The 13,383-nt window shown below is 45.6% G+C and overlaps 1 protein-coding gene across 3 annotated transcripts in view; it reads left to right on the top strand.

Annotated features, from left to right (window-relative positions):
- Positions 1 to 13,383, top strand: part of LOC142572967 (proline-rich protein 5-like) — a 57,230-nt gene that overhangs the window by 31,832 nt on the left and 12,015 nt on the right. For 2 of the 3 annotated variants that reach the window (XM_075682446.1, XM_075682444.1), the window contains exons 3-5: positions 10,545 to 10,631; positions 12,975 to 13,023; positions 13,094 to 13,202. In XM_075682446.1, the coding sequence (XP_075538561.1) occupies positions 10,545 to 10,631; positions 12,975 to 13,023; positions 13,094 to 13,202 (245 nt within the window). The remainder of the gene's footprint in view (positions 1 to 10,544; positions 10,632 to 12,974; positions 13,024 to 13,093; positions 13,203 to 13,383) is intronic. The other variant, XM_075682445.1, reaches the window with a different exon arrangement.

Here is a 13,383-nt window from a genome sequence, read left to right as displayed (position 1 = left end):
TGTTGTCATTCAATCGTGATTATTATTCAATTATTCCAAATACACTCAAACGCAAATACACTCTAGAGGGGATTGGTTATCAAGAAACAGTAATTATACAATGTTATACAATCGAAATGGTTATTACGGCAGAATACAATAAAAACAACAAAGCAAAAACGGCGTGATACAAACGAAATGACTTCAGGGTCTTAATACCGTTGGGGTCTTTGCATTGTCATCATTCCAGCTTTGTCAGCCAACTGTCGTCATGCCATCGTCATCACGCCATCGTTGTTGTCCTGTCATTGTCGTCACGATACCGTCATTTTCCTGCCATCGTCTTTATTCCGTCATCATCACACAGACGCTAACATGCATGCATTCGTTATTATAGCGTCGTTATCATACCCCCTTAGCCTTGCAATCGTCGTCATTCTCGCTTCTTCCTCCGGTTATCGTCACACCGTCCTACTCACGCCATCGTCATCTCGCTGTCCTCATGTCGTCATCGTCGCGTTGTCGCCGTTATACCACACTCATAATTTCGGAATCGACATGTCACTGTCGCCATGCCGTCCTCGTTTTGTGCCTTTGTCGTTTCATGAATAACATACCTTCTTTCTCGTCCTGTCATCACTGCGTCAGTGTCATAGAGTATTCGTCATGTTTCCATGCTCATGGGCGACTTTGGTAAGCGAGTACCATAGCAAATCGGGAGGATGTCGTAATATGAGCTTATAGCCGTATCAAGAAAAGTCCCAGGATTACCAGTAGATATGATAAATAAGCGTTATTTAAGGAATATGATATGTCGCTATGTTGCTCGATTGCTATTCGCATTGCCGTCGACAGTCATAGTGAGATGACTTCTGCCGTAATTTCATTTGTCTCGTGGCCATGTTATCTCATTATGTTTGTATGTGTGAAGAGAGAGAGGCGAGGGAAAGATAGATCAGAGAGTAACTCCGGTTGGCTACACTGTAGTTGGGGAAAGGATGGGATAGAGGGGGAAAAAGAATACGAAAAGAAAACACACATAAACAATAGAGAACTGTTTCTGCGGCCGCTGTCCCACAGTCTGCGAGGGTGTTACATAGTGTTACTGAATTTCAACGCCCCACCAATACGTTCTACGTGACACATTGCGCAGGCACAACATGCCGCACAGTCAGGTGTCTTTTAAATAATCTGGCAGTGCCTTCACAGTGGCTCGCGCTAATGTTCGTGTAGGCCAGTTTCCAAGAATGTTATTTTACATGCGCGGACGCTTATCCAGTTGGCATAGCGTGACTGAGAAGTCTGCTGCTGGCGGGTTGAAAGGAGGGCACTTGCAAAGAAGGTGCGCGATCGTCTCGCTGCACCCGCAGAAGTCATACAGTGGGCTATTGACCATTCCGATCAGAAAGGCGCACATTTTTGAAAATGTATATCCAAGCCACAGGTGGACCAGAAGGGTGCAGTTACGTCGGAGTAGGTCGAAAGGAGTACGGAGCTATCAATTAAGAGTCGAGGGTACCAAGGCGTGCACTTGTGAAATCGGTTGAATTTCATTGAACCGGTGTTCGGTTTCGAGCAAGCGCGACAAGCTTTTCCACTGCGTCGGCTCTCGAAAGAGGAATTGCAACTCGGTTGATGGGCATATCGGGCACATTGCGCTTGCTCATTGTCATATAGGTCACAGTGGCTAGGCGATCACTGATATATTACATCGTGTCCTTTGTCAACTACTCGATGATGGACTTGTGTGATCTCTAAGGCGATCTCCTCATGTGATCCACGATGCAGGGCTGACTGTGAACTATGAATGATTGCCTTGAAGTCACAGGAGATTGACTGAATGAAATGAAGAGCCGCACGGAGGGTCAGCAGTTCAGCAGCTGCCGTCGATGATACATGTGACATATTTAGCGGTGTTATAAGGGATCCTGCTGGAATAACCACCGCGGAAGCTGGAGGTACGACTGACCCGTTCATGTAAACATATACGCCGCCACTGTTCCCTTTATGTAAAACAGCTAATGTGGCCTGTTTGAGGGCAAATGACTGCATGCAAGAAAGGCGTCAGGCAGGGAGATACGATCTCTCCAATGCTATTCACAGCGTGTTTACAGGAGGTATTCAGAGACCTGGAGAGAGAAGAATTGGGGATAAGAGTTAATGGAGAATACCTTAGTAACTTGAGATTTGCTGATGATATCGCCTTGCTTAGTAACTCAGGGGACCAATTGCAATGCATGCTCACTGACCTGGAGAGGCAAAGCAGAAGAGTGGACCTAAAAATTAATGTGTAGAAAACTAAAGTAATGTTTAATAGTCTCGGAAGAGAACAGCAGTTTACGATAGGTAGCGAGGCACTGGAAGTGGTAAGGGAATACATCTACTTAGGGCAGGTAGTGACCACGGATCCGGATCATGAGGTTTACATATTCAGAAGAATAAGAATTGGCATTCTCATAAGAAAGGCATTCTCAGATCATGAACAGCAGGTTGCCATTATCCCTCAAGAGAAAAGTGTATAATAGCTGTGCCTTACCAGTACTCAACTACGGGGCAGAAACCTGGAGGGCTTACGAAAAGGGTTCTACTTAAATTGAGGACGACGCAATGAGCTATGGCAATAGTAATGATGGGTGTAACGTTAAGAGACAAGAAAAGAGAAGATTGGGTGAGGGAACAAACACGAGTTAATAACATCTTAGTTGAAATCAAGAAAAAGAAATGGGGGGGGGGCATGGGTAGGGCATGTAATGAGGAGCGAAGATAACTGATGGTCATTAAGGGTTACGGACTAGATTCCAAGGGAAGGGAAGCGTAGCAGGGGGCGGCAGAAAGTTAGGTGGGCGGATGAGGTTAAGAAGTTCGCAGGGACAACATCGCCACAATTAGTACATGACCGGGGTAGTTGGAGAAGTAAGGCAGAGGCCTTTGCCCTGCAGTGGGCGTAACCAGGCTGCTGCTGCTGCTGATGATGACTGCATGTTAGCTTTATTCGTGACTCCTCGGATGGCGAGGCGTTTTTCAGGTTTGTGCAGGCTTTTAAAGGTGAGAATGGTGTCACTGTATCCATGTAGCTCTTAGGCAACGAGGCACGATTCGCAGCAGTTATACGGTTGAAATTTGTGTGTCGGCAAGCTTCAGATAAGAAAGCATGATTGTGATAATGTAGTCGCGCAGCGTGCCCAATATGCGTCCTGTGAACGTCGGCGGCTATGTACGTTTATATTAGGTGATCTTGCGCTATGACAGTCGCTGCCGCCGTAGACCTACACTTCGACGACAGACCTAGACACGTCCTTAGAACATAGAGAACGAAATATGTCAAGAGGGGACACTCGGCGAAAAGTGGCAACAGGAAATACGTCACGCTATAGTATTAACGTCGACCGTTTGCTGCCACAAGCACCGAAAAAAAATAATGTTAAATGAGATTAACAGAAATTGTTTTATTTTTTATTTTTTCAAGGCAAGAGTAAAAATATCTGCGTATAAATTAAACTTTCCGGCATACTTCCGTTGCCTAGCAACGGGTGAATCAGCGCATGACGAGCCAGATGCATGCGTCATTCGTCAGACCCACTGCCGAAGCGAGAGAGATCGGCCGCGCATCTGAGCGTTGGTCTGTTCGGTCGCCCGTCTGCCTGTTTTTCTATTTTTGCATTTAGCCTGGTTGGGTGGGGTCCCAGCGAATCCTTGCGTTCCTTCTGAACTTCTACATGGCACCACTGCACTATTGGACTAGGGCAAGGTGAGAAACTTTGTTCGACAGTCTGCGACGCATTTCAATCAATTAGCCTTACGGCATGGTACCTAGGCTAGACTTGTGGCGCAGTTAACGAAAAACAGCGCGCCCTTCGTGGCGCACTTAATTTGAATTAATGAATCGTACTGGGAGATGTTTGCGACGCTTTCTATGAGCCCCAATATTATTTTAACTTATTTCGATAGTTTTTGGGCATCGTGGGCCTACAGGGTGCTTTGACAAAGTTTCGCCTCTGAATCTTACTGCAACAAGTTTTGGCGCTTTCTCTGACCCCCAACATTTTAGTAACTAATTTCGTTACTTTTTGGCGTACTTTTCAAGCGCAGTGGGCGCGCCTGGCGCTGTGACGCGGTTAGCGAAAAGCAGCTCGGCCGTGGCGCGCAGTTAAGTTTTGCGCTTTAATGCACCGACAAGTTCATGGCGCTTTCTCTGACGCCGAACATTGTTGAAAATTATTCTCGGTATTGTTTTTTTTTCTTACTTATGAGGCACGCTCGCCGCGCCTGTCGTGACGCAGCGAAGAGCAGCTCAGCCGTGATGACAGTTAGTTTGGCACGTACTGAATCTTACTGCGACAAGTTGGTGACAATTTTTATGGCCCCGCAACAACTTAAGTCTTCTTTCAGTACTCACGCTTGTCAAAAACGTGACGAGGAATTGCCAAGAGCGATAACACGGTAGCGTGTTGCTTGCGCCGGCAGAACGCGCAAAAGATAACGCCAGGGAGCTCAAACGCCAGGAATTTGTAACTCGAAAATGCTGTCTTGTGAACGACTCAAGACAGGCTTTCCACCCACGCATTTGTCTTGAGTGCGAGTAGAAGGAATTCTGCGAGTGTCCAGCATGGTCTGGTTGAGAGCCTGTGTTGTGGCCACGTGTGTATTCTTAGCGTACTATCGCGTCGGTTGTAGCCAATTGAGTTCTGGAAACGCGCAGTAGCCCGTGTGTATTCGTTCTATTAAAATGCAGGAAATAAGGCCCGGCAAGAGAGCAATGCTTGAAAATAGGATGTTTTTGTGGTATGTACGGTATTATTTGGGATGAGTCGGGTATTTTCCACGCTGTGTATGTAAAAGCGAACTGATTTTGTTTATAATGCGACCCACTCACCACTTTCGCACGCTTCGCCTCTACACGCACTATTCTTGCATGTTAATTGAAAAATGAGACGTGCTTGCAATTAAATTTTTTCAGCTGACGTCGTCTGGTGGAGCTTCCTACGGGAACAACAGCTGCTTACCTGGTGCCACAATGTTGGATGAATGCACAAGAAGCCCGCAATGAGCATTAATATAGAATAAAATAAACATTTCCTCATGTGACAACGCGTCTTGCATCTTTATGAAACTGCACGTGGCACATATTTGACGGAGGCTTGCAAAGATCGTTCGCAATCAATTTTATTTAATAAACGATTTCGCACGAATACCGCCCGCGTTCGAGCTATAGAAGCAAAAGAAAAAAAAAGAACGAAACTGCGCAGCCGGCTTGACGCGCACCAGTTAGCATTCAAAACGCGCGCGCACAAAACCGAAATCAGACGTATGCTTCAGGTATTAACACCGGCGGCTTGGTGCGCTGCAGTCATTTGGGCCGCTGGGCTCTATGGGAGCGTCCGCTCTTGTTGTATTCCTTCCTCTATGCTTAGGACTTGAGCGCGTAGTTCCTGAAATGCGCGCATGTTTCCAGTTCAATAAAAAGAAGTATACATACTGGTCAGCTGTGGAAACAACAGCGGAACGTGATGACACGATTGAAGAAATGTCAGTATAGCAAAAAATGACAGAACGAAACGAAATAACGATGCAGTTTGGTCGCTGGCTCTAGTTAAAAATATAGTTTTGAACATTTAAGTTTCGTTGTGGCTCAACCCCGAAAGAGGTATTGAAGCAACGAGCAGTAAAAACAGTAGAAAACAAGAACACACAGGACAGTGCTGTGACAGTCTTACTGTTAGGTCCCGCGATTAGGGCTGTTTGCTTTGTAAGCACGCACTAAATTAGTCACCGAATCACTTTTTTGCAGCTAATTGAGAGAGTAACATATTCCACAATTGTCAGCCGCGGCAATCAATTACTGTTTCAATATATAGTCTATAACACTTTGACAGGTTAAAATTGTTTGAGACGCGTCTCGTATTGTGCGATGGTATAAGACGATTCGGGGAAGTGAAAAAAGAATGCGCCTGCAAAATTATTGACATAATTTGTGGAGTTATAACTATCTCCATATATAATATGTGGAGACAGTTATATTTCAAATACCTATTTTATACTTGTTCTTGAGGAGCATAAACTCGTAAGAGCCGATTATTGTGGGTGGTAAAAAGATGCGTTTATTGACTACAGCGCGTTGTAACGCGCAGTTCGCATCTGGGCTGGCAAAGGGGCACTTATCGTTTCGCAAACATGTAATAATGCCCATGTGCCTCGTGATAAGACTCGTATCTCCTCCTCCACGACGGCACTCCTGTACAAGGGGCTAAGCCTTGCGTGATAACAGCGCTCTCGCGTGATGACCTAAGCGGCGCAGAAATTCAATTTCAACCCCCCGAGACCGCATGGAAGAATGGAGTCGTTTCAAAAACATGTGCGGAACACGAGCCATTAGTAGATTAACTCCGAGACAGCTTTTTATGGTGCAATATTATTGCCGCACGAAAACCCGTATGTTCCCATTTATGAAATGGGGCAAGTCCCATATCATCGGGCGAATGTACACGGATATCATCCATAATTAAACCCGTGCGTTCTCACATGCGGGACTTGGCTCATGTGATCTGCGGGAAGATGCCGGTTGCTGATGTCTACAGGGAGCATGCAGCATTCTTGGGAATCAGTAGCTTTGTATGGAATGCACAATTTTATCTTTAGCGAAACAATGAGTCAGAAAGAAATATCAGAAAATGCAGTGGGGTTGAGTAGGCGCAACTCGATTCGCTGTTTTAAATCAGCAGGGAGAGTGGGATGCCGGTACAAAAGGAAAATGGGAACATAAAATGAAAGGGATCAGGGAAAAAGAAAGGAAAACCTTTCCTTCGATTGAAGGATAATGCAGGGGTCCCAAGGACAAAGATTTTGAAGAATTTGCAGGAGCACATAATCGCCGGAAAGAAATGAATTGCCAGTTAATAAAATATGCTTGACGGCCTCGAATTTATTACAGATATGTGGCATACACTCCAAAAACATTTGCACCCTTTGAGGTGTATATTTGCCACGCAACACTAATCGTCATCTCTTTTGCTCGCATTTCCTTTCTATAACGGCGCGAGCCAGGTACTTCCAAGTCACAAACGGCACGCGCGTTATCAGCATGACCGAGCATTCTCGACAGGTAAGAAACAAGCGCTGCGTTTTAAGGAAATTAAATGCGGGTAAGACAGATGACGATTATTGTTGTGTGGCAAAAATACACCCTAAAGGGTGTAAACTTTTTTTAGAATGTAGAGAGGACAAAGCCAGAACATGCTTACGGATGAAGAATTCAGTGGTGGAATACGACAGCCCAATTTCGAGAAAGAAATGTCCAACTACAATACGTGGGACGATCTCTGTTGACACCCGGCATTGGTGTGCAGCATTTCTTTACTTGAATCGTCTGCCTTCTTTTATTTTTCGACCGTAGGACAAAGTGATCAAATTATTGCTGTCTTAAAGGTAATATCGCAGCATTGCCCACCACACTTACGGAAGGTACAGACTGCCGCTACCCTAGCGTTTACGGCCTTTTCTGGAGGTCGCGTCCTTTCGGAATCACAGATGGATCCTACACAATGCACGGACGTCTAGATTTGTTCTTCCGTCCAGTCGTACTTTTCCGTTTTTTAATTTTATTGCTACAGCATATAGGCAGGCACACGAGGCGCGTTCCCGCCGTCCCTGTGGTGTTGTGGGTGGGACGGCGATTGCAGTGCCCGCGTGGCTCAGCTAGCCGAGTCAGGTTTGCCTCGCAGCCGAGCAGATATACGCGTCATGCGCATTGTGTGTTGGAAGTCCCGCGCTCTGCTGTAAGTGCCAGGGAGAGCACGCGGGACTTGATGCTAGGGCTAGCCGAGAAGGCTTGATGCGTGCTGTGTTCTCGCCCGCGCCGGTGTTGGAGGTCACGTGGGCTGCTGAGCTTGCCAGGCGCGGCACAAAATGGTGACAGAAGCGGCGTCACGTAACTTTCGTTTTCGGACAAGAACGTGCGCGCCCCGTGACCGGCCCTTCTCATCACGCCCGTGTCGTGACCGCGAGCGCTCGGCTATCAAAGAAATTCTGTTCGTACGCGTCTGCAGACGCGCAACACTGTGGCTGCATGCTTAATTTGTTAAGTAGTCGAGTTTTTTTTTTTAGAACACGAGCATCAGAGCTCCTGTGCCCTTTTCTGAGTGCGCTCTCGGTGTGCACAGGGGTGGCTTTCAGCGAAACCGCTTAAAGTAGGTAAGCAGGATTTGTGGTTTGAAACTCAGCAGACATGGGGCCCTCTAACGTGAAACTATTCCAATATGTTTTTATTCCAATTTCCTGACGTCAAATTTGCGAAACCGCTAACGCAATCATCGGGCGGTGACCCGAAGGGCTGTCTGAACAGACCAATAAAATGCTCTCTCCTCGTTGATAGGAGGACATTTTTGTTTGCTTTAAAAACGAATAACATTGTCTAAATTGAGCGGCTTGTCTTATCTAATTGGCTGACAATAGGCGATGAGCACGCTCAAATGGAGAGGGCTTCGATGATGCCGAGCCATTGCCTTGAAAATTGATAACCGGATGAAGAGAGTGGTGCCGGCGTCTGCGATTGGTTCGCTTTCCTTTACTTATCTTGCGGTGGCTGGTCGAAAATAGTGACAGAATACAGCGGAAGGCTAAGAATGCTGCTAAAACGGATCCTCGGCAAAAAATAGTTGGCAGAACGAGGTTGTAAACATGCCGAAAGTGCTCGAAAACGTTACACGGCTACGCAAAAAGCTTTATTGAATGCAAATAAGCCCATGCTCTCCGGTTGGTGCGAGTAGCCAGTGCCATCGGCGGCAGCTATCTCTTATTCCTTTCGGAACGGGGCAGTCTGCTGCTATTCAGAAGAAAACTCAGTTTTTTTCGGCATATTACCGCATCTTTAACGGTTACAGGTCACTTTGACGTGGTGAGTTCTCGCGGTTTTCTGACGTCGCGTGAAAGGCACGTTAAGTGGGTGTCGCCCGAAATCCTTTGACCAATAGCCGAGCGCTCATGGCGAAAAGACGTCGAATCCTAAATAACTATTTTTCTTTTGTTCTTCCCAGTCATGCTTAATCAGTGTGTTCACGACATATCAGATGGGGGGCTATCGCGGTTTTCGTGACGTCGCGTGACATACAGACGAAGTGGGCGTGGTCGAAAAAAGTTTTTGACCACTGGCGGAGGGCTGATTGCAGAATTGGAATAGAAAAGTTTGAACTAGCTTCACGTTATAGCACCCATGGCGTAGTTCCGGAGTAGGTATAGTAGCGAAGAAATCGTGCTGGTGAGGCGTCTAGAGATTGCCAGGTGGTCTCCAGGTCCACACTTTAGGAGGTGTTAAGGAACCGTGGACTGGATCTGTTGATCAATGAGGGCTATTAGACGTTCGCTTTCTGCGGAAGCTATTCTTGATGTATGCTTGCTATGCGTTTGCACTAATTATTGTATTCTTTATGACTGCACTTGTTATTGCCTTTGGGACGAAGTCTGATGTAACGTGCTGTTCCGCGTGCCCGGGCAGCTCCTGTGAGTGGTCATTTTTTCGCGATCACGTGAAATGTTCTGTTACGCGTAACGGCCGAGATTTCCGCTCCTCCTGAAATGCACATTACTTGCTGCTGCGAGTCGGACATTTCTATTCTGTTTAGACTATGAACAAGTTGGAAAGCGAAAGGTAATATGGTGCAACAAAGGAGGGCAATGTTTAAGTTCAGTGTCAATAATTCCACTCGATGAACTGTACAGCTGAATAGAGGACAAATGTTGACAAAGAAAGGTTCTTGAAACTTTGGCATTTGACTGAGGTATGTGCATCCCAATTTCACCTGTACGAATTCCCTGATGCTACATTGCCGCTTTCGCATCATTACTAATTTTTGATAGACCATTCACTAAATGTAGCTTACGGTTCATCTGATATCTTCCGCAATTAAAAAGCTGAAGGAGAAAGCACACCAAGTATTGTTATTTGTTACACAACATACAGTCAGGCAAGTTCATTTTGGACAGGTCGCTGTAATTGATCATCTCAATGGTTATCCTATGAGGGAAATAGCTGAGGCACACTTCGTTTGAATTAGAAAGCGCTTTGTCTCATCCAGCCATTCGGATGTGGCATTATCAGTAATAATGGACTACTCTGGACAACCATGTCAAGTATTAGACGAGTAATTTTTTTTGCGTAACTCTCGCATTCTTTTACGTCTACTGAAGGAGCTTCATTGCGTACGTTTTCTTTTCCTCAAACAATTCGTATTTCTCTTTCAGTCACCTCGTGTTGCGTACCGGTCATCCGATTATCCCACGTTAGCCGCCATTCGCTCAGCATGCGGTGTGGTGGTATTCGCGGACCGGCGTCGTTTTGCAGTGCTTTGCTTGACACTTGTAGCGCGACGGCGTTTCGGGACGCGGGAAGCCTAGTGGGCGTCTTCCTGTCGCGTCAGGCTGGTTGCAGCGCCTGCTCTTCGCTGTCCATTTGCTGTCAAGTGTATATATGTTTTCGAAACAAATATATATAATAATAATTGTTGCGGCGATATGGAATATATCCCGCAGTGGCAGTCACTGTCGTAGTAATGTTAACTGGAATTTACTTACAGATTGCAGCACACAATCCGAAGTTTATTCAAGACCAAGGACTTTCGCTTAGAACCCGGAGAAATGGCCATACTGCACGAGAAAATACGGTATGCGCAACTGATCACTCAGACTGTTTCTTTTGAACGTCACTGACATCTTTGACTGCAACCGTGTTATCTCCCCATCTTACAAATTGCACAGACTTCATGCACTGTGTTAAGAGGTGCTATGTGATTGCACTGGAATCACGACGACTACGTAAAAGATGCTGACGTCATCGTCACGGGACGCTACGTGGCGCCTAGTTCCTGGGGGCACTAGAAGAGGTCAGGAAAAGGATACCCGCAATGTCCAGGCGCTCGTCAAAAAAAATCTTATCGCATTAATACTTGATAGCGTGCATGTGCCTTCACTGTGTGTTATTGCTGAATACGTGCCCCATATCAGCTGATGTTGCATGTGGTGGCACTTCCACTGGCTTGAGCACCTGAGTATACGAGGTGCCTAGCTTTAGGGCCGTCCCTTTTTTCGGTGTAAACAACCAGCCAAAAATAAATACAAGATAAAGCGAAAGCCGTAATACAGGGCTGAGAAAAAATGTCGGTAATCCGCACATTTAGATATGGTCCATCCCTTTTTTTTATTCTCATTACTGCCGCTCTCGACCAAGAGAATACCAGTTGCACATATTAAACGTAGATACCACAATATATATCGATAATATGCAAGGGGAAAGCGCGACAATAGCACCACAATTCTTGAGGAGAAACGCTGACAGTATCTCTAACGCCTCTATTCGTTATTGTAGGTATACAGTATGAACGGCAACTAGTTTGCTCAAGAAACGTCACGAGGGCATGCAGGAATGAGTGCTCAGAATCGCATGCTCACGAGGTGGTGACGTTACGATTTAGTCATGATTTAAGATGCGCAGTGAACCTTCAGGGTCCTGTGGGAGTAATGCCAGGTGCGGCAAGCCGAGGCAGCTCGCCGCGGCTGCAAGGAAAACCAGTGGCCCGTATATAAATGGCTGCAGCATTTGATAGCCCCGTGGATTGCTTGAATTTTACAGGCCTACATCTATAGGCTTGGGTATTTCTTTTGTGGTTTTGTGTACTTTTTTCTAAGGGTGTTAGATTTGTGTGCTGCTTCATGTATGATAAAGTTGTGCATGAAGGAACAAAAGGTTAGCAGTATTTAGGGAATAGAACGCAGTTAGGGCGCGCCAGATTAGAGTTTTAAGACCTGATCGAAGGCGTTGGCATGCACAAAGATACAAAACGTACAACGATTCCAACAGATCAGTGGCAATTTAACACTATCACGATATATCCACGAATTCTACGGAGGCGTAATCATGACAGTGTAAAGGGTCCGATCAAAGAAAAGCTCTAAATGCGGCACGAAAAAGTGCTATCCTATGGAGAGCGTAACGATAGCTGTTTAAATGGTCCGGTTAATGGAACGCTCTAAATGTTGCAGATAAGAGTGCTGGTTCACTAAATCAGCTGCCATGTCGCACTGGCTTGTTCCTTGAGTTCATTTAATCTGCAGTGGCAATAGAGCACGCGCACTTCTGTGGGGCACATAAGCTCTTCAGTTAATGAGCACCTTAAATTTTTAAACACACTTTCACTTTCACAGAAGGTAACCGAAGGCTATCTGGTGTTCACATTGTTGTATGTTGAGCGCTGTATATAGACCATATACCACTAAGATGCTACAAGTTTATGCTTCGATTTACTCAAACGTTCATGCGCATGACTTGAAAAACAAGTTTGTGTTTGAAGTAACCAATCTCTCTACAACAGCAGTATTACACATATTAAATACGCGGAAAAACTTCCACGTGAACTACACTTGTTCTGATTATGACCGCTTCTCTACGTTAATCTCTCTTTTTTTTTTTTGCACAGGCTGTGTCAGTGGGCTGAAACTCAAAGCGCAATATTCAAGTGCATACAGTAGCATTGGCGGTGTCAGATGTAGTGTTAGCACCAGCCGTACAGTGGTTGATTGAAAATCAGAAAAACACATGGTCAACTGCTGCGGCTACAAAACATCGATGTCGGAAGCGTATTTAGAGTCGGAGACAGAGAGAGTGGCCGTTCTTGAGAAATTCTGATGAAGCTTAACCTCTAAGATTCGTGCCGAAATTAGCGAGAAGCTCAGGGATACACTTCCTTGGATAGTTTTTGTTTTTGCCATGCGTTCGGAATTCAGTAAAGTGTGTGCCTCTGTTCTTAAAGCTTTATTCGTTATTTTAGTAGAAGTTTGATGCGGGATTCCAAATAACTTGAGCATTGCTAACGAATAAAAACAATTTTGCGAACTTTCCTCTCGTAAACATTTTATTCTTCCTCTTGTTTTCTCCTGCTTTTCGGACGAACAGAAGGGCTGTGTGGAATCATTTCAGTCGTGGTTTCAATTTTTCTTCTTTTTGATGACAGGACGCTGGGAAGCTCGAAGGCAGGGCCTTTCCTGTTCGACTCGTTCAAGGTACATTTGCGACTCGATCTTCTTCTGCACTATATTTCAGTCACTTAGCCGTTGTCTTTGGCTGTTTCAGCGCGAAATTGAAATCTGCCTCACCGCTCTGCTGCAAGAACTGCAAGCTGTGCCAAGTAAGACTTTATGCTCACGAACTACACGATTGCCAGCCAGACCACCGGTAGTAGGTATGAGAATTCCCACATTCAGTACACGTGTGGGAAAAATCCAGCAAGAGGGTGTCAAATTCACTTCGTACATTGTTGTTACTTCGGTGTTGTGAAGTACAAGTTGTTGAGTTTTACGCCCCCTTTTAAATCGTTCACATGCATTCGTTTATTTTCGGTTGTCATAACAGTCAGTTGCCGG

The sequence above is a fragment of the Dermacentor variabilis genome, chromosome 2 (genome assembly GCF_050947875.1).
Source record: "Dermacentor variabilis isolate Ectoservices chromosome 2, ASM5094787v1, whole genome shotgun sequence".
Classification (NCBI taxonomy): domain Eukaryota; kingdom Metazoa; phylum Arthropoda; class Arachnida; order Ixodida; family Ixodidae; genus Dermacentor; species Dermacentor variabilis.
Note: the sequence above shows the minus strand (reverse complement) of the source record. Positions and strands in the feature narration are given on the sequence as shown.